General features: G+C 47.5%; 1 protein-coding gene across 1 annotated transcript in view; it reads right to left on the reverse strand.

Annotated features, from left to right (window-relative positions):
* Positions 1 to 272: 272 nt before the first annotated feature.
* LOC144168724 (uncharacterized) overlaps positions 273 to 23,639 on the reverse strand; it is a 96,521-nt gene continuing 73,154 nt past the window's right edge. The window contains exons 2-3 of the mRNA XM_077697666.1: positions 9,182 to 9,268; positions 273 to 3,186 (exon numbers count right to left, since the gene is read on the reverse strand). Of these exons, the coding sequence (XP_077553792.1) occupies positions 1,615 to 3,186; positions 9,182 to 9,268 (1,659 nt within the window). The 3' untranslated portion in view covers positions 273 to 1,614. The remainder of the gene's footprint in view (positions 3,187 to 9,181; positions 9,269 to 23,639) is intronic.

Below are 23,639 nucleotides of genomic sequence, written 5' to 3' on the forward strand. Positions count from 1 at the left end.
TTGTTCCATAACCCACCTGTACGGGACATTTCCGGAAGTTAAGCTTTACAGAACATTCTCTGTTCAATATGAATATGGAACGTGTTCTGTGGCCTAGCTACACGGGACTTTTGCTGCTGCCCATTTGTATGGAACATTTCCTGTATCCAGTTATTATAGAATTTCTTCCATAACTTAGAACCACGGAACACTTCCCATCACATAATGCTACGCAACATATGCCGTAATGCTGTAGTACGGCACATGTTCTGCCTACAAAGTTAGCATGGACATATCGCGTAAATTGTTTTTTTTTTTAACAGTGTTATAGCCTCCACGTGCCAATGAAATATAGTCGCGGTTACAGAAAGGCAAACGCAGTAAACTATCAAAGAAAGCAATCAGTAATGTACCCTGATCGAATGCCGTTATAGAGCTGCGCCCTTTGTGTGTGCCCTAAATGCATTCGCGCAGAACGTATTTTTAAGTCCTTATTTACTCCATGTTACTGAATTTCGGTAGCTAAGCAATTCAGTTCGTTCAACGAAACATGTTGTGTACTGCAATATTTGTTGACAACAACGGAGTGTACGCATTCAGAATAGTTTATTGGCAGTGTAGAGCAAGTCAACACACAATCGACTGCACCAAGAGTTTCGCATGAAGCCATCCTGGCGCAACTTGGCATGGGTCCTTGCTGATGGTCTGGAAAAATGCCCAGAACCGGCCACCGGGTGAGAGCCGGGCCTAAATCCCGAAAGGGGAAGTTCAATTATTGAAACTACGCTTACAACGCCGTATTGGGAGGCTTCCGTTCCCTTTACGCTTAGGGATCCCCTCACGACTAGTCATGACGTCTTTGGAATCGACACGTCGCAGCGTTTTCCTAGCTCCGCCACTCAAGGCCGCTGGCTGCTAAACTGAAGAAAGATCCAACTGTACGGTCACTTGGTCCACGGTAAAAAAGCAATAAAGGAAAGGCGACGATACAGCCGATAACTATGGCATGTCATTCATTGGTTGCCTGTTATGCCCATGGTATCATTCGGTTGCAAAGTTTTTAATAGTACTTGTATGCGCATCACAACTGTTATTCTAACTGCACCATAAGTCTGAGTTGTACAGTGTAACGCGACTGTAAAATATTCTTCTCACAACGTTTGGTGCCAAACGCGTAGAAAAGCCTCGCTTTGTTGCTTTTGTATAAATATCGGTCGTTCCGATACTACCGCGGCACAAACATGAATGAAGGTATACATGGAATATCTAGGGCATATTTTGTGTTGGATGACGTTTTTACAAGTTGTGAGCATGCACATATTCGTTATATAAATTAGCTTGTGGGTTGGTAGATATGGCGCCCTTCTTGATCAACTGGACGGTCTGTCGTCAGTCAGCGGCTTTCACCGAAGTACCAGTGCACAAACGTTGGCGCCTTTGAAGGTTGCTATGATACGTAACGTGTGGCACGTGATTTTCGGCTACACGAAAGCGCACATAACAATACATGCGAGCGTTAACCCGCAGTATGAAGTTTTGAATGAGCGCCGGCTAGAGTGTATCCCGTGTTTAACCTCCCCCGAAGAGCAGGTGACGGCTGAAAGACAGTTTTCGATGCAAAGCCTGGTTTCACGTTCACTCAGCACCCGTTCCGTATAGTGGTGGCAGCTGACCACTGTAGTTGGGTTGCCGAGGCAAATGGATCTTGCGCGGGACAGGTAGAAGGAATGCCTCTTGGAGCCCGGATGTAACTTGGGGCGCTGTGTACGGGTCTTGCTGCTGCAAAGACAGCCCTCCGCTGTGGCGTACTTGAGCCGGAGGGTGGATTCTCTGGCCATAAAATATGGGGGCTCCCTGACTGCCCGGTTGCGGCGTTGGGGGAATGCCCAGAGTATCCGCGCGTTGTGAGAGGTACGCGGGGTCGATGACCCTTGGCCGCTGTGAAAGTAGTGGCTGCGGTTGCACCGCCGGAGCAGCAACCGACACCGGTCGTCCAGTGACTGGTAGCGTGTTGGCAATGAAATAGTTGACTGTCAGCCCATCAGGAAGCCTCTGGTAGCCCGGCAAGGCAGGGGGGAAGTGTTGCTGCCGATTAGGCGCAAGCGGGCCAGTGTGCCCGAAGTAGCCACCGTTCCCGTACAGCGGAAGGGGCTCCGCAGGAAATCCGAGACCGGCTGGGTGAACCGTATTGATGGGGAAGATGTTGCCCACATGTGGGGTCGCCTGCTGCGGGTTGGAATAGAGTGACCGTGGTCCCGGCAGCTGCAACAATGGTCTGTTGTACTGAGGTTCGGGTGGCCGCTGTTGCGGTGGCTGCTGTTGTTGGTGGGGGTAGTTCACTTGTCGAGCGAAGGGCTCTTCCGTGGACAGAGTGCCATCTGCCCTGATGAGGGCCACTTGAGTCACAATTTTGCCGTTCACTTCTTTGGGAACCAAAGCTGCGCCCCTTGCCGCATTGTTGCGCCGCTGTGGCGTTGTTCCATACGGAGGTCCTATGGGTGAAGGGCCCACGAGAGTATGCGGCCGGTATTGCTCGTGTGGGTAATACGGGGAGGGTACGGCCTGTCCCAGGTGCACGGGGCGCCCGAGCTGGAAGATGTTGGGATCGTAGCGGCGGAGAGCAGGGTGCGCATCCATCTTAACGGTCCCCGTTGGCAGGAGAGGCGACTCGAACTTCTCGGCGAGGCTGTGGGAAGGCGGAAGCTTGAGAGAAGATGCCTGTTTTTGAGGCTGCTGTTGCGATTCGGCATTCAGCGCTGGCGACGACACCATTTTCACGTCTGGCTCGCTGGCTGCGGGCAGTTTGGCCGACGAGTAGGCATCCAGGCTCCGCGGCATCAGTGGTGGCAGGGGCGACAGCCGCCGCAGAAGGCGGGCAGGAGGCGGTGACATGATTGTTTTGAGTGCACTTTCAGAGACAACCGACGATGGCGGCACCGTTGTATCTTTGATGTCCATGGAAGGCGTGGAAGTGCTGTCTACAACGGCCGAAGGGGCTGTGCTGCCCCGAGTCCCAGGCTCGTTGGTCTGGACCTTGACGCGAAATCCCAGCTCGTCAGCCACGTACTCAACCAGCCGCAAGCGGCCGTCGACGTCTCGGAAACCGTAAGCCCCCACCTTTCGGCCGAGAGCATCGCCGGATTCACGCTGAAACTGGTCCCACGACAAGCCTTCGATGTTGAACCCAAACTCGTAGTTTCCGTGGTCCTGCAAACAGGAACACGTTCGCGCATTAAACAGGCACCGAGAAAAGTTTTCCAGTCACCTCGAACGTATACACAATCATTTTCTCACGACATTGTTTACGTTCTTGACAAAGGAAACCAAATTGACGCAATTTTTATAGACTTATATAAGGCTTTCGACACTGTTACCCACTCAAAACTTCTTCATAAACTTAGCGTTATACTTAACAACTCGGCCTTAGTTGATTGGACAGCTAGTTTTTTACATGATCGCTCCCAGTATGTTTCGATTAATTCCTCAAATTCGTCGGTAGTATATGTGTCATCCCGAGTTCGCCATGGTTAGGTCCTGGGGCCACTTTTGTTCTTATTGTATATAAATGATCTGCCTAATTATATATCCGCAAACATACGCCTCTATGCTGACAATTGTGTGTTATACACTAATTAATACGAATGATGATCATATTTTACTAAATGATTCTTTTGCTCAATTTTGCAAGTGGTTCCAGAAATGGCAAATGAATATTAACTTTACAAAAACAGTCACTTTATCTTTCAGTACACGCAGTTCGGTTTTTTTTTCTTTAATTATTCTTTCAACGGCACTTCCCTACATCGGGTGTACGAATATAAGTACCTGGGCGTCATCTTCAAACCTACCTTGTCGTGGTCAAGGCACATTGAATATATATGCAACAAAGGTCTAAAAAATTAGGCTACTTAAATCGCACATTGCGGGAAGGTCCACTCGAAACGAAATTGCTAACATATAAAACACTCATTACCCATCTTACAATACGCCTGTACCATTTGGAACCCTTACAAAGTATCTGAAATTAACACACTTGAATCTGTTCAGAAAAAAGTCAAGTCATTTTATTTTCCACCGTTTTGCTTGGAGCTTTTGGCCGTCATCTCACCTTGCTACACTAGAATTGGAACCCCTGTTCGAGCGCCGGAGTTGAAGAAGAAGAAGAGGCAGCTCGCAGTCGTGCTTCCATGGGCCCTACAGTTGTTCCTCACATATTGTGGCAATTTCATCGTCCATCTTAACCAGTGTTATCACGGAGCGTATCAAGTTGTGAGGATCATTTTGACACCACGGTTGACCTTATGAGTGCAGTGTTACCTTAGTTAGGGCTGATATTCTTGATGTCCGCGTCATGGCCATGTCAGGCCTAACCCTCCACTCCGGAGAGCCGGGCGCGGCCCCTGTGCCTGTCATGCAAGGGACATCGAGTGTCGGAGACGGCACTGTGCCAGTCTCAGTAGCTGACCACAGTCTTCCCCTGGATACCGATATGGACCCAGAAGTAATGGAAGATGGCCACGCAGATGGCCACGCAGGCAATAGTTATGGCTTCATCGAGGTCGTGTCTAAAGCGCAACGCCGACGCCAACGTGGCTTAGCTACAAAAGAAAGTCCGCAGCCAGCCCTACCTCAAGCAAATGCCACTACAGCCTCTACGTCAACACGTAAGCCATCCATTCGTCCTCAACCGCTACCCCGTGACGACTTAAAGCTTGTCCTACGACCTCAAGGCGGCCTTCGTCTCAGGGTTGTTCAATACGCAGAAATCTCTATCGCCTTACTGAATGCCATCCGGACTACGTGGCGACAGGCGAACCTGAAGCTACGTATCAACACAACCCAGAATACGGCTGCAGTAAGCATACCTTCTGCGAAGGCCGCTCGTGCTCTAAGCCAAGTTAAACAAATCACTATCGGGCTGCCATCCACCAAGTCTCGCTCTACGGCTTAGCACCAGACGACTCAATCAAGGGCCTACTAATCAAAGGCTTAACGGCAGTCGAGAAGGAGGACTATGAGGTCAGCGAAAGATTTCTGATCCACTCACCTAAACTTAACCTTGCCACGTGGAGACATTGAACCGGCGCACTGAATCGGGCAGCCTCGTCCTGGCTTCCCACGCCCGATAAGCATTATGTTCCTACATTTTAAGACTATGGACGCAATCCTTCGAAATGCGCATAAGCTTAAAGATGTTGAACCTAAAGGATGGCTTGAGGAAGATTTCTCCGCCATAATGCAGTTTGCACGTAAAATGCTGCGCGACTTAACTAAGCAAAACAAAGCAAAGGATGACCGCTACTCCATACGATATAACAAACTCAACCTTACAGGTATTTTCTGCTATGACACTGTTTCCGTCCGTGTTCTCCTAGCAGACTCACAAAAAGTGCGTACTCCATAATGACAAAAAGACCGAGTTGAGCCCGCTAAACTCACAGTGCATAGTTTATCTGTTCTCATCGCAAACTTTCGCAGCAGTATAACTAAAGTTGCTGTTACGTTTGCTGTGAATTACTCGCACGTGTTCCCCTGATATTATACTATGAACCGAAACTTGGCTCAGAGATGATATAAGCAATAGCGAATTATTGCTCGCAGATTATTTTGCAGTTTTCCGTAAAGATAAAACTTGCCGAGGGGGTGGTGTCCAGATAGCAATAACAGCTGTTTATCAACCTTCACTTGTAATAATTGATTCCCCTCTCGAATTACTGTGCGTAAGAACCTAATTCGAGGGCAGCACGTGTGTTATTGCGGTGTGTTGTCGTCCCCCTGACAGTAATCCAGACTTTGTAGGTCACCTGACCAACGTGCTTGAAATGATTTACAATAAATTTCCCCAGAGAGTGCGGTTTCTAGGTGGCCATTTCAACTACCCCATCATAAACTGGACCACACCACCTTGGCTATCAACTCCTGCCCGACCAGAGGTGTCTCGCTTTCTCCACGCGCTAAAATTGTTTCGCTTAACCCTGCTGCTAAAGGAACCGACGCGAGGCGAACGCATCGTCAACTTACTTTTAACGAACAATTCAAATAATGCTGTCCTCCGTGTTATTGGTGAGATTAGCGACCATAGAGAGATACACTGTTCATACCCACTTCCTCTTCCTAATAAGAAAACAAAGCAGAAACGTATACTTAATTACAATAGGGCCGATCGTGAGAAAATGAACTGCATGTTAACTGATTTTTCCACTTCCTTCGAAAACGAGTTTGACACGCACATAACTAATGAGAAACCGGTAATCTTCCGTGACTTCCTCGAGGAGGTTAAAAATACGTGCATACCAGATATTGCCTATAAATCAAGATTGAATGCTCCCTGGTTTACAAAAAAGGTAAAGCTTTGCTTAAACAAAAATAAAATAAAATAAAAATCCTCTCAAAGCAAGAATGATCATGCTTGGAAAAGATATAAATAATTAGCTCATGAACCAGAAAACGAGTCACGAAGCCAAGAAGTATTATTTCAATGATACGCTGCCTAATTTGCTGAAATCTGACCCCCAAAAGTTATGGCGTATAATTAAACCGAGAGATGTGGACGGTGCAGTTACACTGAAGGATTCAAATGGCCTCACTGTGCCAAATTAATTATGTCCTGATATTCGGAACAAAACATTTAGTGACGTTTTTGTCGACAAAGCACCACTTGATGAGCCCTGCACACTCTCTAGTTGCACGATAACGCACCGAAGCGAGCCTACAACCGTCAAGGTTGCAGGAGTACGCCGCGCTATTAACAGGCTCACTCTAAACTCCAGTCCAGGACCGGATAGTATCGGTACAAAACTGCTGAAACTAACTTCCCATGTGTCATCGTTCTTGTTGTCTTTAATATTTCACCAATCACTGGATACTAGCTGCGTTTCTGATGATTGGAAGTTTGGTAATGTTGTATTCATATTTAAATCTGGTCAGCCATCCTGCCCAAGCAATTACCGCCCGATATCACTCCCATCAGCTCGTTGTAAGCTTCTATACAGCATATAATTTACTCTCACATTATGTGCCACCTTAATGCAAATAATGGGTTATTTGAAAATCAGCATGATTTCAGGTACAAGCACTCTTGCCAAACGCTGTTGTTCGAACTAATCACAAATTTACACTATTCTTTGCACAAATCGCTTTACACAGACGCAATATCTATTGACCTGCCCAAAGCATTCGATCGTGTACCCCATAAACGGCTAATTAGGAAAATAAACAGAATCAAGTTAGATGAAAAAAAAAACAGACGATGAATTATTGAAATTCTACGCGGTCGTACTCAGTCAGTACGTATAAAGAATAACCTATCCAATTCCTGTCCAGTTTTTTCATGGGGTGCCACAAGGACCGGTGTTGGGCCCCTTAATATTTCTCATACATATTAATGACATAGCGAATAATATCAGTTCAACAATACGGCTTTTCGCCGATGATTGTGTGATTTATTATCATTTATAGAAAAATATGCACTGCGGATAATGTAGCGATTCTGCAAAAAGTTTGGAATACCCTCGCGGAATGGTGTCGCGTATGGAAAAAAGAAATGAATGCCCCCCCCCCCCCTCCCCCCCCCCCCAAAAAAAAATCATGACTTTTTCTTCCCTGTTAAACCCTCCGTCTAACAATATACGGTGCGCAGTAGAATATTCGAACGAAGCCCTTTTTTTCAATTACGTATGTGTTGTTGTCTCGTCCGATTTAAGCTGGAATATGCAGGTTGAACTTATCACTAATAAGGAACTCAAAACGCTTGGTTTCCTTTAAGAGCCGTTTACATGTGGCAAATAGTGACACAGTGCTCCGCGCGTAGATTTTCATTATCCGAGCTACACTCGACTACGCCTCAATTATTTGGCACCCTCACACCGCTTCCCTCCCAGATTGTGTCGAAACCGTCCAAAATAAGGCTGCCCGTTTCAATTTGAGCTCTTACTCTCATCACACCTCTTCGGCATTAAAGCTTCCGGATTTTAGCACGCACCGAAATTTTTTTCCGTTTGTCCCTTTTTCATTCTCTCTGCTATTGCTACTCATCTTGTTCAATTACTGACGTTCTTCCCGCCCACTATGTGTCCACCCGCAATGACGCAAAGTTGCTTCGATATTTCTGAGGACAAAAAGTATGAAAACTCTCCTCTGGTATTGTCTATACAGGAGTGGAAGGTGCTTGCTCAAGATATTGTGTCTCTCGCAAACACTTCTGCTTTTCAATCTGCATTGGGTACGTTTTTAAATGTATAGGATGTTTTCAAATGTATAAGATGTACAAATTTCACTTTTTTCAGCCCTTTGATTTCTTTTTTTATTTTTGAACAGTGAATTGTATCTAAACCTGACCCCCGCGAGTGCCTTGTTCAGTGGTGTCATGCACTGAAGATGTCAATTTCCGTCTTATGGTCTCTCTCTCCATTTTTTCGGCAATTGAACCTTTTACACAGATGTGTCTAACTGCCGTTTGCAGTTTGTGTTCACATGTGTTGAGTGTGAATTTCATGTGTTAATTTCATCCCCCTTATGTGATGCCCTTAGGACCCTTAGGGTATTCAAAAATAAATAAATAAATAAATAAATAAATAAATGAATGAATCAATAAATAAAAATAAATAAATGAATGAATAAATAAATAAATAAAAAATAAAAAATAAATAGATATATAGGGCTAGTTCAAACTACGACACAGTTTTTTCTCACTTGCTGATAATTCAACTCATTTAAGCCGTTCGCGAATCGGTTCGGTAGGTGATTTAGTCGTACCGGAAACAGGACCGGAAAGAAATTAATTCGCCCGAACCCAAGCCGCAACCCAAACAGTATTTTTCTCTTTTTGACACACTGCTGGTAACACTTGTAATGTTTGCGATATTTACTATTTTTTTGCTGGAGATAGTTGAACATGATATGCCACTTCTTTTGTTTCCTGCAACCTCCCCCTGTGATGTTATCGCTGGAGGGTGCGAGCAAGAATAGAAACATTTTAGACAGATATTTCCTGCTAGGGAAGAGGAATTCAAACGAGTAAGCTTTACATTCTAAGCAAGCTAGTACGGCTGTGCGTAACGTACATAATATAGAAACAAAAATCTTGGGTACTCTTTCTGTCTTCCCCGAAATTGTGCCCGGGTTGTTAGCCTTTTGTGTGCTGCTTGCTCGCGTCGAGAATGTTTAGGAAAGACACTGCAGAGTTGCAGCTCGGATCACTCACGTCCTGCTGACGGTGCAAGATGCTGTTGGCCGATTCCTCCGCCGAGGCCACGACCAGCGCCGCTAGGAGGATGAGCACACGCTGTACCTGCGCGCAGAAAGTGGTCGACGCTGCTGAAGCCATTAACTTAGCCAGGCGTGCGGCGATAGAATCACCACAAATGCGCCAGCCGCGCGCAGCCCGGGGGGGCTCACACATCTTTTCATAGCCCTGTCAAATCATTCTTTGTGAAAATATGAAAACTCCCGCAGCTTTTTGTCCTACTGGGGGAAAGGGGGGGGGGGGGGGGGGGGGGGCAATACATGCTTTCCAGAATACAGTGAACGAACTCAGTTAAGGTGAATTTACGCTTATTCCGACCAACGTGGGGGCATTTATTTGGTTTTCCATAGACCCAATGCAAAAAACTAAAACACAATCCACTTAAGACAGACAGCATTTTACTAGCGAAAAATAGACGCGGACGAAGAAGAAGTACACAGGACACTAGCGAGTGTCCTGTGTACTTCTTCTTCGTCCGCGTCTATTTTTCGCTAGTAAAATGCTGTCAGATAACCAACTAGCCCAACTTTATGCCTTAACTAAGACAGACAGCCGTGCAGGTACTCTTCGGTTAAGACGAACAACTTTCGGGGTGACCACCACTGCTGCCGATTCTGCGTAGGAAACATGGCAGCCTCGGCGGGGCATTCACGCGACCAGAGGGAAAGAGAAGAAAAGAAATCCACTGCGCGAAACGAATTCGGGCCACGGAGGAAGGGAGGCAGCGAGAAAAAAACACACGCGGATAAAGCTACCACTCATCCCACCCTTAGACCCGCAGAGCCAGAGACAAAGCAAAGACAAAAAAGAGCGAGGGCGAGTTTTGTGGTCGCTCTGCTCTAGAAAAGGGAGGCGCAAAACTAGGAGGATAATTTCTTGGAAGATAATTTCGAAGAAGGGCACCGATAATTTCTTGGAAGAACACGGATCGCGTTCACTTGAAGATAATTGCTTCATTTTCGAAAACGCACTTACTATATAATTCAACAGGTTCATTCCAACCATCACCATAAAAACACAAAACACCGCTCATTGGTATAACGAGCGGCTTCAACGCTTCAATAACAAAAAAAACGTCTTTATCGCCCCCACCAATAAAAAGAAACCACTTTTCCGATAGCTGGCTGCGTTACAAAAGATGCTATAAATAATATCAGTCACTGCTTGCATCAACTCGACGTAATTTTTTCAAACATGACTTATCATCTATGTTAAAAAGAACCCTCGGAAATTTTTGCCTGCTATCAATCCTCTTCGCCATCCTGACATCGTCCTCACTGAAAGTAATAATGATGCCATTCCCATGTCTCAGTGTGACAGGTTTTAAACGACGCATTCATATCAGCATTCAAGTGTGAAGACACCACATCATGCCCTAAAGTTGACTCCATTCGAGACATCAGCATGCCAGAAATAATAATCAGTCAAGCAAGAATAATTTTTTATTGCTCAATCGACTAAAAATTTTTACTGCTTCGGATCATGTAGGCTTCAATAACAAAGTACTCAGACATTTTTACGCTAGAATTTGTCCCATAAAGTGTGCTCTTTCTTTTGTCCCAATCCTTATCATCAGGTTGCATTCCCCATGACTGGCGAATTGCAAAATTCCAATCTTCAAATCTGGTGAACGGTCTTCACCCCTAAACTATCGTCCTATTCTTATGCACAGCAGGAACATGCCGCATCAGGTAAAGACAAATCCTCTTTTTCACCTTCACTAAGTGTCAAGAATGTTACCAGTCACGGATCGACAAGCCTCACGTTGCGATTACGGCGTAAATTCTTCGTTCTACACGGCCCCAAACTTCGTAGTGTTAGCCGAATAAGGGGGTTTAGAATCACTGCTAAATTTCGGTTGCGATAAACCCAAGCGCTGTTGGAAGCAGTGCAAAACAAACGTTCGTGAAACATCTTGAACAAGTGCACCTAGCAAATCCCATACAATTATGCCTGCGATGTGCATTCTTTCGGCACCTATACCCATACGCTTGTGAGAAAATTAAGTGAGGTAGTGTGGTAAGGATTGCTACAAACGTTGAGATTTTGGGTCAAAGTTGAGGAACAACACAGAACAAGAAATTTAAACAAATTTCAAATTTGAGTGAAACTTTTTATTCACAATAACTTTCAAGAATGCTTACTAATAAAGAAATCGTAGAAAAAAAAGACGAACTATAAAACAGGCTCCAGGTAAACCCTTGATGCCTCTTTAAAGCAGCACGTCAACATTGCTAATAACTTAGCTCAGACGAAGTGTAGTTTCATCAACAGATCGCGTAGCGTTTTAGCGGCCATGGAATTCCGTCGATGTCATCACGTGCAATAACTACCCGAACGCATCCTAGCAACTGCCTGAAAGCAGTCGGATACGTAACTTCCTCTATGTAATACACACACACAGCACCAAGGCTTTTTTGAGTGGCGTGTCCAGTTGCAACTTCACAAGTTATCGGGGTTTGACCGCATACCAGCTGCATCACGTCGCCTCATACAGTGCACTGGCAAGCGACGTCCACGGGTGAAACCTGGCAAAGACAAGATAAAAAAGGCCTTCAACACTATTACAGACTGATGCGTTCGCACTCTCGAAGAGCACGCAAACTTCTGCCGCGATGTGCAGCACAAACGCGCACATTTTTATTGTGGCCTTATAGCGGCGGCTCTGTAGAATGGGACATTATTTTGAACGCTTCGTAACGTGCCCGTCGGCTGTGTGAATTTGGGGTATAAAATAATTGTCGCGGTTTTCGAGGCATGCGGTGCAGGACGGAGAAGGCTATTTTGCCCACGGTGGCTCCAGTGCGAACAGCGAAGGAAACCGCCCACTTCCATGGGGTCGGGCGAGCCCTTGCAAGAAACAAGACATAAGAACAGTCTTCTCATTTGGGCCCAACAAAATAGTGTCGCTCTCTCTCTCTTCGCCCGAGAACGACAGCCACCGACGCGAACTTTAACGCCAACGCCAACGAGCCAAAGATCCCGAGCGCGAGATGCCGAGACCGCCGGAAACCGGGCGGCGAACGAGAGATACTAATCAAAGCCACGATAACAATAAACACAATCCTTCCTTCTTTCTTCTCATCTTTCCCGGACGACTACATGCTTTCGTCAAACAGAAGTTACATGAACAAGGCTTGGCTCTAATTGGAAGTTCTGAGGTCAATAGGTAGATCTACACAATACACTAAAAACGTCGTTATTCAGAAAATAGTTCTATAATATGTCATGAGCAACGACATTAGGAAATAATTTGCTTACCTGGAGATTCCAAGCTACCGTGCATGACAGCTTACTGCCCACTGTAAGAACGCCGTCCGGCCAGAAAAGTGGAGTTTGTAGGAACGGCGTCCCGTCGCGCGAGAATTCCCCGCACTCGACACTCGGTGTTCTCGCACCACCTATAACACGGCACTCCACACGGGCCTGTCGATACCAACTGTCTAATCAGGTTGTTCCTTCTTCGCCACTTTTTAACACAAGGAATCGAGCACTCCGCACAGTACACACTTGAATGTCAGGAAGACACGACGCACGAAGGGCCTGCTTCGGCCGATGCCTCCAACGGCTCTGACGTCGTTTTCCCGCCAAATCACTGGAGCGAGCGCCACCTTTCAATCCCTCCGCATGACAAAACAAAGAAAAGAAGCGCAAGTTGCCTCAACATGCGCCCGACGGCTCCACTGTGGATGTATATCAGCGTATGTATATGCGTGGTTAGGAGGGCGCGATCGCTGGCGCGAGATTTTGCTTAGCGTAATTTTTCCGATTTACACGCATGCAATCTTGCATCGCACGTAAAAGAAAGCGAATGTGCGTTTTCCCGATCCGCTTCACGCGTATATGGAAGAAAACCACGCGTACTTTGAGTCACGTGGTGCTCAAAACGAGGTGTACGGCGCCAAGGAGCGTGTTTCACGCTTACTATGTGCAAGAAATTTTAACGTGTAGCCCAGCAACGATAACGCCAGCAACGACAATTCACGGTGAATTCTATACCGTTTCTTAGCTATGAAAACTTCAACGTACACAAGTAAAGCGCACTGCTTCCATATTTGCCTACTGGACTGGCATTCCTTATTTTCAAGCATTTTAGTTCATTTAAATTGGGACAACTTTCGCTGTGCGTGGACGAGCTTTCTTTTGACGTGCAGCGCATCTACGCACGTGTAAGAGTTTACAGGGAAGGCTAAAATGAATATAAGCACCCTGCCACGGTCACTCTGTGCGTAGCTAGAAGCAACATCGTTCCTGCAGGAAAACATTGTGCTCAAGGGAATGCAGCACTAATCGACGGCAACTCTTTTAGCGTCTGCGGCATTTTCTCCATAACAGGAGCGCCACGCTTGCAGTGGCTCTGCCGGGGTGGCTTGCAAGCCCAACAAATGACAAACTTGGGTACGGGCTGGCGGTGAGAACTGAAGCTATTTTCTGGATATCGTTTTGAGCCACTGCCCCCCCCCCCCCCCCCCCCGCAAAGGGATCGGAAATGGTGAAAACAAATTCCCTTCACCTGGCGCCTACCGAGCTCCATAAGTTGTTCTCAACAAATACCATTGTGTACGATGTGTTCACTGAAAGTACGATACAAAAACACTGCAGGATCTTTCTGCATATTCTTTTACGGAAGCGTTTGTTTTCGCTAGGTTTGTCGCAAAGCCTCCTGTATAAGTAGATTAAAACCTACAAGTCGTAGTGGAGTGTGAAGACGGGCTAGTTACTTCATACAATGGAAAAAAAAGAGTGCAAAGAAGCTGAATGGGGTGCGACAAAGAGACAAACACGGGTGCTGACTAACAACCGAATAAATTTTTTGCGCGCAGGGAATAAATTTTATTGCGCGCAGGCGATAATATTGCTTGCGCGCAGGGAATAAAATATCTCCAGTTGTTATTCAGCGCCCGTGTTCGTCTCTTTCTCGTCTTCCGTTCAGTTTCCTTGCGCTATTTTTTGCCATAACCTACAAGCTCAGCGTCATACTCACTGCAGTTACTTTTTTTCAGAAATCACTATTCATGCTGCTGCTACACTGACCCCGCATTAGATGAAGGCCAGCCAAGACGACGCTGGAAATTTGTGACGAACGCTCTCTATTTTTTATTACACTCGTGCAATGCATCGAACGCCAATGCGCGCCGAGTGTTTCTTTATGTTTTCCGGTTTTCTTTGGGAGCACATGAAACGGGGCGCGCAGAGTGCTTCTTCCTGGCAATTTTTCAGGTGAATATTTTTGAGGGAGGGGGGAGGTGTTCTTTCTGATGTGCGCGCGCTGTTGACCGCGTGTATAATCCCATGGAAGGCGTCAGCAAAGGGTTAGCAGCTGTAGACGGTTTTTCGCGGACGATATCCGAGTGGATGCGCATTCGATGGGAAACGGCCGGGTGCGTGCTTTCACCAGCCTATCCAAGTAACCATTTTGCGTTAAAAAAAAACTCTTATTAGATGCGGAGCATCTCAAGCTCGGGGCTGTGTCCCTCCCTCCCTTGTCCGCCGTCCGCACTCTGCAGCACATGCCCGTCTCTTCAGCCCCGTCAGCGTTTGGGCTGACGTCAGCGCAGTCCACTATAAAAATAAATAGTTAGGTGGCGCCCGCTTTCGATCCCACGACTGTCTGGCCGCAACGGGGGGTACGTGGCGCTCTTCCCGCTGCGCTACAAACCGAGATGGGAGCATGTGCTACGAACACACCTTATGTCCTTGACACATTCAAACTACGTCAAGAAGCTGCTGATACAACGAAGGCACGCGAAGCTGAACGACAACGGAAACGACGAACTGAAAACTAATCGGAACTTCAGTCGACCCCATGGCTGCTTCGCATGCTACTCGGGGTTCCCCTACGGGAAGAGGGTGTAATTTTTTTTAGTCCACCGTCCATCCCACGAAAAGTACGCACTTCCCCCAGTGTGAATCAGCAAAGACTGAGCACAGCGGACACAGAGAAAGAGAAAATAAGAACGATGGCAGGCCGAGTGAACGGGTATACAGCCGAGAAATGGGGATTAAAGGGACACTGAAGTGATATGTAAACATTGCGGGATTACTAGCGCAAATTGTAGTCCGGAGTCCCCAGGCCATGTTTCGACCACTCTAGGCGCGTTTACGCGATTTTATTTAGTAGAAAAACTAATTCGAAAATGCTGTCCTCCTCTCTTTACGCTCGCCCATTTTCTGTGGCGTTTTCGTGTGACGTCAGTAAGGGATGAGCTGGCAATTGGCTGCGCCACGGCTGCGCTACTGCACGGCTCCCCGGCCGACAGAGTCAGTCGGCCCAGCGTTTCGTCCGCCGGCCGCCGGCGGGTCGTCGCAATCAAGGAGGTTAAAAAAAATTGCTTGGTCGCAATTCGTTCGCTTAGTTGAAACGAAGCCAGGACACGTTTGTGAATTGAAGAATGTGCCTTTCTTTATTTGGTTTGTTTGTACACTGTATCTAGCTCCAAGTTAAGGTCGCTTCACACAAGCGCTGCACAAGCGCACATGCGACGCTTCGCTGACTGGTACGCCAGTAGGAAAATATAAGGCCTCTTGCAGGCGGGAGAAGAGTCAGCGAAGTCAATGTAGGTACTAAGGAAATAAAATCAACTGATATTTTTACCGTACAGCGTAAAACTAGGGCGCGGGAAGCACTTTTTTGCGCTGGGCGAACAAGCACAGCGGTCAGCAGCACGACTACGCATCTGCGAACGCTTTTCCGTCTACGAAATGCAATTGCTAGACGTGAGCTACTGTGGAAACTCGGGCGACGCTTACTGCACGATCGCAGTACAACAAATAGTCACCTAAGCTGCTTGAAATGCCAAAACTAAATAAAAGTGTAAACCGGTTACACAATATATACCCTATATTAGCAAGTCCTCCACGTCCCGCTCCGTGGCTCAGTTGTCTGGGGCGTTAGGTATGTCACCGGAAATGTTTTGCAAGTCACGAGTTCGAATCCCCGCGGGTACGTGCTTTTTTTTTTTTGTAAGTTAACTTTTTTGTTTTCCGCCGATGTTTTCTATATTGAGTTCACCTTTTTTTGGGCCGCAACGTTCATGGCTACACGAACTAGTTCACAAAACGCGCGCAGGCTGGCACTGGCGCGCTAGCGAGTTCTCGTTGGCGTGCTGTTGCCATAAGCACCGACTGCTTGCAGGCAGTGGGCACAGGCCAGAATGAACAGACCCTTGGCCTGGTGCGAACACGCTTTTTACGATACAGGCATGAGGGAGGCAAACTCCAAATATGGGGGAAAAGCGCATGACATTTGGGCGGCTGCGGGTACGCGGAGGGCGTTCATGCACTGCGTAGGTCTCGGCTAGTGAATGCTACGACTACAAGCCGTCCTGGGAGGCTTATGTTGTGCATTTTACAGCCGACAACATGGCAGAAGCGCGGTACAATGATTACTGAGATATTGAGAATGCCCATCCAACAACGCCATTGGTTGTGTTTTACAGAACCGAAACCGAAACCGAAACTTGTGTGATTGCTAATCTTGGGCATCGTCCAATCACGGCGCCCCTCCTCCCAACGTCACAGCCTTAGTTGGTGCGGCCGCCGCAAACCGCGCATGGTAGTTTTTCTTCTTTCGCGCTTTGTAAAATAATTACCGATTTGTCAACCGGATAAACGATGGAAAGTGTGCTAATTTGAGCCAGTCTACGCAATGCAATCAAAAACGGGAGCTTGACAAATTCACTTCAGTGTCCCTTTAAATGCAGCGCCAGCTGTTGCAGTGGCACCGGAACGAACTAAGATAAACCAAACAAGCAATAACAATTTCATCACACGAAATTGGCTCGCATGGACAGGTCGCTGGCTAAAAAGGCGGTCGTGGGTTTGTTTTCCTGTCGCGTTCGGCGCCCGCTATAAGGAGCGTTACCTAACTTCGTCGCTGCGCTGAGTGGAATCGACGCACGCAGCTAGATTGCTTCCCTTTTTTTACCTCGTACTATGCGCCCAACAGACGATGGAAAGACGATGGTCTTCCCACACCAAGGTTGGTCACAAACTCACGTAATTGTTTCTACTGCACATACGCGGCCAGTCCGCAGGATGCGCGGCAGATACTGAAAGCCACGCGCTCCGTTGTTCGTATTTGAATGTAACACGATAGTACCTGCGCACTTCTTTGCGCTAAGTAATGGGCACATGTATAACCAGTGCAAGTGGTTCCAGGAGTTTCGAACTGCTCTGTTCTTCCGGGCCCCAAAGGGTTCCGCACCTAAAGGTGTCCTTCGTATGAAACTGTGGGCGGCTGTCGCGGCGAAACTGCCCTCGAACGCGCAAAACAGGGCGCGTTCAATTGACAGTTTTTCAACCATAGTCAAGAGCGGTTTGCACTGCGCCGTGAAGAACAAGCCGACATTTAGCTAGCGCGCACCCTTCCTGCCGCGGACGCCCCACGAGACAGCAACGTGACAAAGGCTTACCGACAGTTTTTTTTTTTTTTTTTTTTTTTTTTGCGGCTAGAATGCAGCGCCACGTCACGAGGCACACTACTCGTGCAGGAGAGAAAAAATGGCGATTTCACGCGAGGCGTGCCTTCAACGAAGTTGTGTCCGGCTGACTACTGCCGCAAAGTGGCGCTTGGAGATTATAGCCAAACAAGAGGTCGTTAAAGAGTGTGTCTATTAGAGCGATCCTCCCACCGCGTTGTCGCGAGTGCCAAGCAGCCTGCTCTTGGGAGGCACGGACGAAGGCTGGGAAGAGCCGACGGAAGCAGCGCGTGCACGGATGCGGTCGAGCTCAAGGACCTTCCTGCAGGGCAGGGACCCCCGCGGCCCAGTCGCAGCGGGGCGCCCTGAAGGAGAGCCAACGGGAAGGCCGCCTGATCCGATGTCGTATGCCACTGCGAAGGTCAAGCTGCCTAGACCACAAGTTTACATTTGAACTGCCAAGAGAGGAAACGATAAAGCTTCCGCACCCTGCGCGGAATCCGTGCATTCATGTGTCATACATGTAGCGGTCCATTTTGCCAGCCACTACTAAATTTCCATCCACATCGTTGAAAATAACGGCACGGTATGAGCAAAGTTCCGTGCGAGAAGCAGTCCAGTGTCACTGACAACATATGATAACGGCAGGCTGTAGAACCTGCACCGAACGGAACCGAAAACATGACCCGAACCGGTATTAGGGGTGAACCACTTTATGTGCTACGGCTGTCGGCGTCTACTGTCATCGTCTCCTGTAGTCACGGTAATAAAGCACCCGGACACTCATTTTCCAACGCCTCGCGCTAGGACGTAATGCGTACTAAAAGAAACGTGTACAAAGGATCACACCAGTTCAAAATACATTAACATGATTTAAAGATTTGTGGAACGCTCCCTGTCCGCTTCATTAATCTCTAAGCACAAGCTGAAGCTGTTTGTAGACGGGTTATAATTTTGTGTCACACTCAAATACCCGCCGGCTGTCGACGCTCCGCTTGATCTGGTCGGGTAAATGGTCGAAGCAACAAAAGGCATACTCGCCTGGTGCCGGGGTCTCGTTGATCACCGAGGACGAGCCCCCAGGGTGAGGCGTGGACGTTGAACTGCGCCCGCGTTAACCCCTGCCAGGGCCGCTGGATGAGAACGCACGCATGGTGCGGCCTGCCGCGTCGCCCGGATTTCAACGGGCGAGGGCGTGAGTGGCGGTGTTTAAGTTTGACGCCGCTTCACTCCCTCGTGGCGCTAGCGTTCGGGGACTGGTTTCGGGATGGAGCGGGGCGGTCCCCGTAGGCGAGCACTTGCGCCGACTGACAGACAGCCAGCGCACGGGTTTTAAAAGATGTTGTTGTCATTCCTGGGCTACTCAACCACGAAAACTGTCTGTCCGTATGTGTGTATGTCTGCCAATCTGGCTCTCGATCCAATCGCACGGCCGTGACTGAAGCAGCCAGAAATTAAAATAATTCTTGAATGAGATATAGGCAATACATTTTCAATCTAACAAATCTAAAAAGATGCCCATATTCGACAACACTGTTAAAAGAAGATAATATTCAACAAAGAGATAATAACCACCGGTTAGCTTTGTCTGAAAACGTCTCACACACAGCACGTAAACCGCGTTGCACAGTTTAAAACCGCAAGTTTATTAGTTACTGTTCAAGCGGCAGGTATATGGTGGGAATTTATTCGTCCGAAATTTTAAAAATGTCACCTTTTCTTGGGAAACGGGGTGTCGACACACGGGAGAGCGATGAATATTTGCCGGCGACGCATTAAAGCTTGCCCTAAAGACACTTCTTTGAAAAAAAATGTTGGCCGGGCGGAATGCGCACCTCATAAAACGAGGACACGCGATAGGATGGATGAAAAAGGATTTGAAAAGACTAGACATTTTGCTATGCATGTCTTTTGATACCTTTATACCGGCTAGATCATGTCTTGCCGTGGATAGAGATTTGGGTTGGTTCATTTTCGCAGGCACGACAATGCCTTTAAACGCGCTACTGAAAACTTGATGGCAGAGGTTGTATAGAAAGAAAAATAAATGTACCGTTCTGTGTTCAAGAGACAGTGCGTACGGTCCACTCTCCTAGCTGCTAAGCATTTTTCAAACTTTGCGATGAGAACTAGCGCTAGGTACATTTCCTCCGTTATTTCATCGCCGAATCAAACCCATATGCATTTATCCCTGAACCTAACGGTCGGGTTCCTGGAGCAGCACAAGTATGTGCTCAAATTAGCGCGCTCTAAAGACATTGCGATAGTTTTGCTCTGTGCACATACTGCGCTTGAATTCGAATCAATTTTCGTAGCGTAGGAAAATGTTCACATACGTTGTTATTACGTCAGCTTTCTTTTTTGAGTACCCAAGCATAATCTCTACGTAATGCAAGAAGTGTAATGCCTTGTATCTGCACAAAAATGCGTAATTCACGCAGTTAGAACCAGATTGTTGGCTTAAAATAGCAAAGAAAAGAAGAAAACGTGAAATGGAAAAACAGTGTTTGAATGGTTAGCATTATTAGGCAATTTTTGGAATTTGTGTACAATTTCGCTTTTTTATTTTGTGTCCGGGCAAAAATTTAGCTTGCCGAGCTCGCCAAATATTTTTTTAAAGTTTTTTGTGGACCCGGACATCCATGTGCTCTCCTTAATTTTTTTCAAGGCTACAGGGAACAAGTAATAATATTAGGTAGAAACAACTGGAATCGCTTTTCACTAAACTGTATATATACATTGTAAAAATAAAAAAAGGCCGACATAGCTGTGATAGTAGTATTACTTCATAACTAAACAACGTGTAATCGAGTCATATGTGCAGTGAGATTAATACGAATTATGGTGTTTTATTTATTGCACGAGGAAAAACCTACATAATATGAAGTAGTGAGAGGAATGTGGAAAGGAGTAATGGTTCCGGGTCTCACATTTGCGAATGCTGTACTCTGCTTAAAATCAGACGTTCTATCAGGCCTTGAAGTGAACCAGAGAACGGTAGGAGGTTTGGCCTTAGGCGCGCATGGAAAAAGGCAGCTAGAGTTCAGAGGGGTGCATGGGAGAGGAGGAAAGCGAGCCATTTACACAGCGGCATAAGCCCTGCCAGGCCTCGCAGAAGAGACGCTCCGAGAGCTGCCGGCGCGATGTACACCCGATCACTCGTCGTCCCACCCGACCGCGTGGTTCCAGAGAGCTACATGCTGCCAATTACACCCGATACAGCTGGCCCGCAAATCCAAACTGACTTTGGATTTGCATAGAGAAGGGAGGAAAGCGCGCACGCAGTCCCCCCACTACCAAATGTCGTTTCAAATCGCGCGCCATCAGCCGCAAAGGGTCCGCACAACATCCGACAGATGGCGACGAGTGTACTGGCCAGTAGGAAGACGCAGTGAAACATCCCCCTCGCGAGGGGCACGATCAAATTCAGAGTATTTCCGGGGGCGCACGACGTTAAGTAGTTTGCGTTACGTTAATGTTGTTGCACTTGTGGCAACTGCTGACGAGAGAGCGCTCGTCAGCAGTAATTTGAATGAGTCAACGATATAAGGCGCGTTCATAGCGTCCCAGTCTGTGTCGGCTTTGTGGCGCAGTGGTTAGAGCACCATGTACATTGCGTTCCGCCCGCAGGGTCGAGGGATCGAAACCTGGCGCCGGATAGTATTTTCTTTTTATATAGTAGGGACAACGACGGTGCGGACTACGGACGTCAACGCGGGTGACATCGTGAGTTACTGAAATGCTCTGCATTTAAAATTTGGTTACGTCTTAAACATTGAGAAGTGTTGGCACTCATAAATAACAAGCGCCGTCACAAACACATTGTTTCTGTTTGTCCGGAATTTTAATATATTCTCTGCAGTCGCAGCTTGCAGACAAAACGCAAATCTCTGCCGGGCGTGAGGTCACAACGAGCATGCCAGGCGATGTGAGACACAACGACACAGCAATGCGAGCCAGAAGGCACACTATCAACGCGTAATGCCAGTGCTGCGAACGGAATTTAACTTCCATCTTGACCAAATGAAGCTCGGCAGCCGCTATTCGTGTTTGTCTTTTAACAGGCGTAACATTAGCGCTGGTAATTGCCTTAAGTGGAGTGTGGAACGCCGATGATAAACCCACACTTCGAAATAAGCGGCCCGAAAGTCGGCGTCCCGCGTGCCGCCCTGCCCGCAACCAGTCCCGGAAAGGTGGCGCCGCGGTGGCAGTATTTGGCTCTAGGCGCACTCACGCCGATTTGGAGGCACGCGGCAGGCCGCACGTCAGTGCGCCTTTCATACAGCGGCCGTGCCTCTGCCGCTGCCCCAAACTGGGGCAGATGGGGCAGCGAATTGCTTAAATCCGGTTCAACGCAAGAGAGGGCGCCACCGCCTCAGCAAGCGCACGATTCGGAGGAATCCCGCTGGGGCTTCTCCGGATCCCAATCAGCGCACGCCGTGCGGCAAGAGACATACTTACAATTTTTTAATACACTTATACACTGCATGATTCGCCCGTCCCCGGGCTTCACTTTAGAGGAGATGACCCGGGATTTTTTTTAAAAACGATAGTCTTTCTGGGGCTACTTAAACCCAGAAATTTTGGTCTGTCTGTCTGTCTGTCTGTCTGTGTGTCTGTGACTCGATTCAGCCACCCGGCCAAAGTAAAACAATGCCTGCGCAAGTCTTATATAGTCACAGCTCAATCTACCCGTCTACGTCCGGTGTAATGTTCATACTTGTAAACATATTTGAAGAAGAACAAGACATCACGCAAATATAAGACAACAGATTAATACAGAAGTGATATTTGCAGTGTTCTTTTATAAAAAAATCACACATACTTGATTTTTGCGAAATTAAATACTTCATCAACTGCAGAAAAAAATTCACTCCGCCGTCGCCTGCTGTCGCCCGCGCCACTATAGCTACTGGCACCATTTTAAGAAATCAACCGGCAACAGTTAAGAAATGTTCCACTAGATAGGTTTCACGTTCTGCTTGCAACGCATGCGGAGTAGGGAAACGCGGTTGTATAAACGTTGAAGTAGGGCGCCTCGATTCACGCGCGTCTTCGATGTACGGCAGCGTTGACATCGAGACACCCGCCCTGGAGCAGTGGAACGCGTCAAATTTAAAATTATTTAAATAAACCATTGGCGTGTTTACCTTGGGAGGAGCGCGACGCAAGAGGAACAACATGAGAGGTGAGCGGGAAAGTGAAGGGAGGCATTTACTTGGCAAAAGTCGGTAAAGACTATCGTCTTTTGTCGACATTTGCAACGAATGGAGCAGATACGCGGCCAATTTTTTTCGAAGCCCTGAACCTAAATCTAAATCTTCATTTTCTGAGACCGCTGAATCCGACAATTCACTGCACCAAAAAAAAAATAATGGTTACCGGTTCATGACAAACGATTTAACCATGGGTTGTTGATAATTCGTGATAAATGCCAAACGGGGCTTATCTGTTTACAGCAGCATCAACTTTGTAACATCTCACGCTCCGTTTCCTTCACATCACTCTGAACGCTCTGGTCGTCCTGGAAACATGGGAAAAGGAATGCCAACCAGTATTGCAACGGAATGTTGCCGCTTGTAGCGTGAACGGAGTGCAAGTCTCAGCAAACGAAATATCCCTCTCCGGATTGATGATTGATTGATTGATTGTAGGGTTTAACGCGCCGACGCAACGCAGGCGATGAGGCGCGCCGTAGTGGAGGGCTCCGGATTAATTTTGACCACCTGGGGATCTTTAACGTGCGCCGAAATCTCGTACACACGGGCGTTTTTGCTTTTCGCCTCCATCAGAAAAGCGGCCGCCGCGGCCGGAAATCGAACCCGCGACCTCGTGCTCAGCAGCGCAACGCCTTAGCCACTGAGCCACCGCGGCGGGTCCCTCTCCGGAGCCCGGAGGTGGTATGAAACAGGCTTTTTTCTTGACTTGCTTCCTTCAAAACATTGCCCAGACCTTAAGTATGCTTCGGTGTTTTTTGCATAGTTTACTTTAAAACG

Source organism: Haemaphysalis longicornis, unplaced genomic scaffold (assembly GCF_048455015.1).
Source record: "Haemaphysalis longicornis isolate Haplotype H1 unplaced genomic scaffold, Haemaphysalis longicornis Haplotype H1 scaffold_2, whole genome shotgun sequence".
Lineage (NCBI taxonomy): Eukaryota > Metazoa > Arthropoda > Arachnida > Ixodida > Ixodidae > Haemaphysalis > Haemaphysalis longicornis.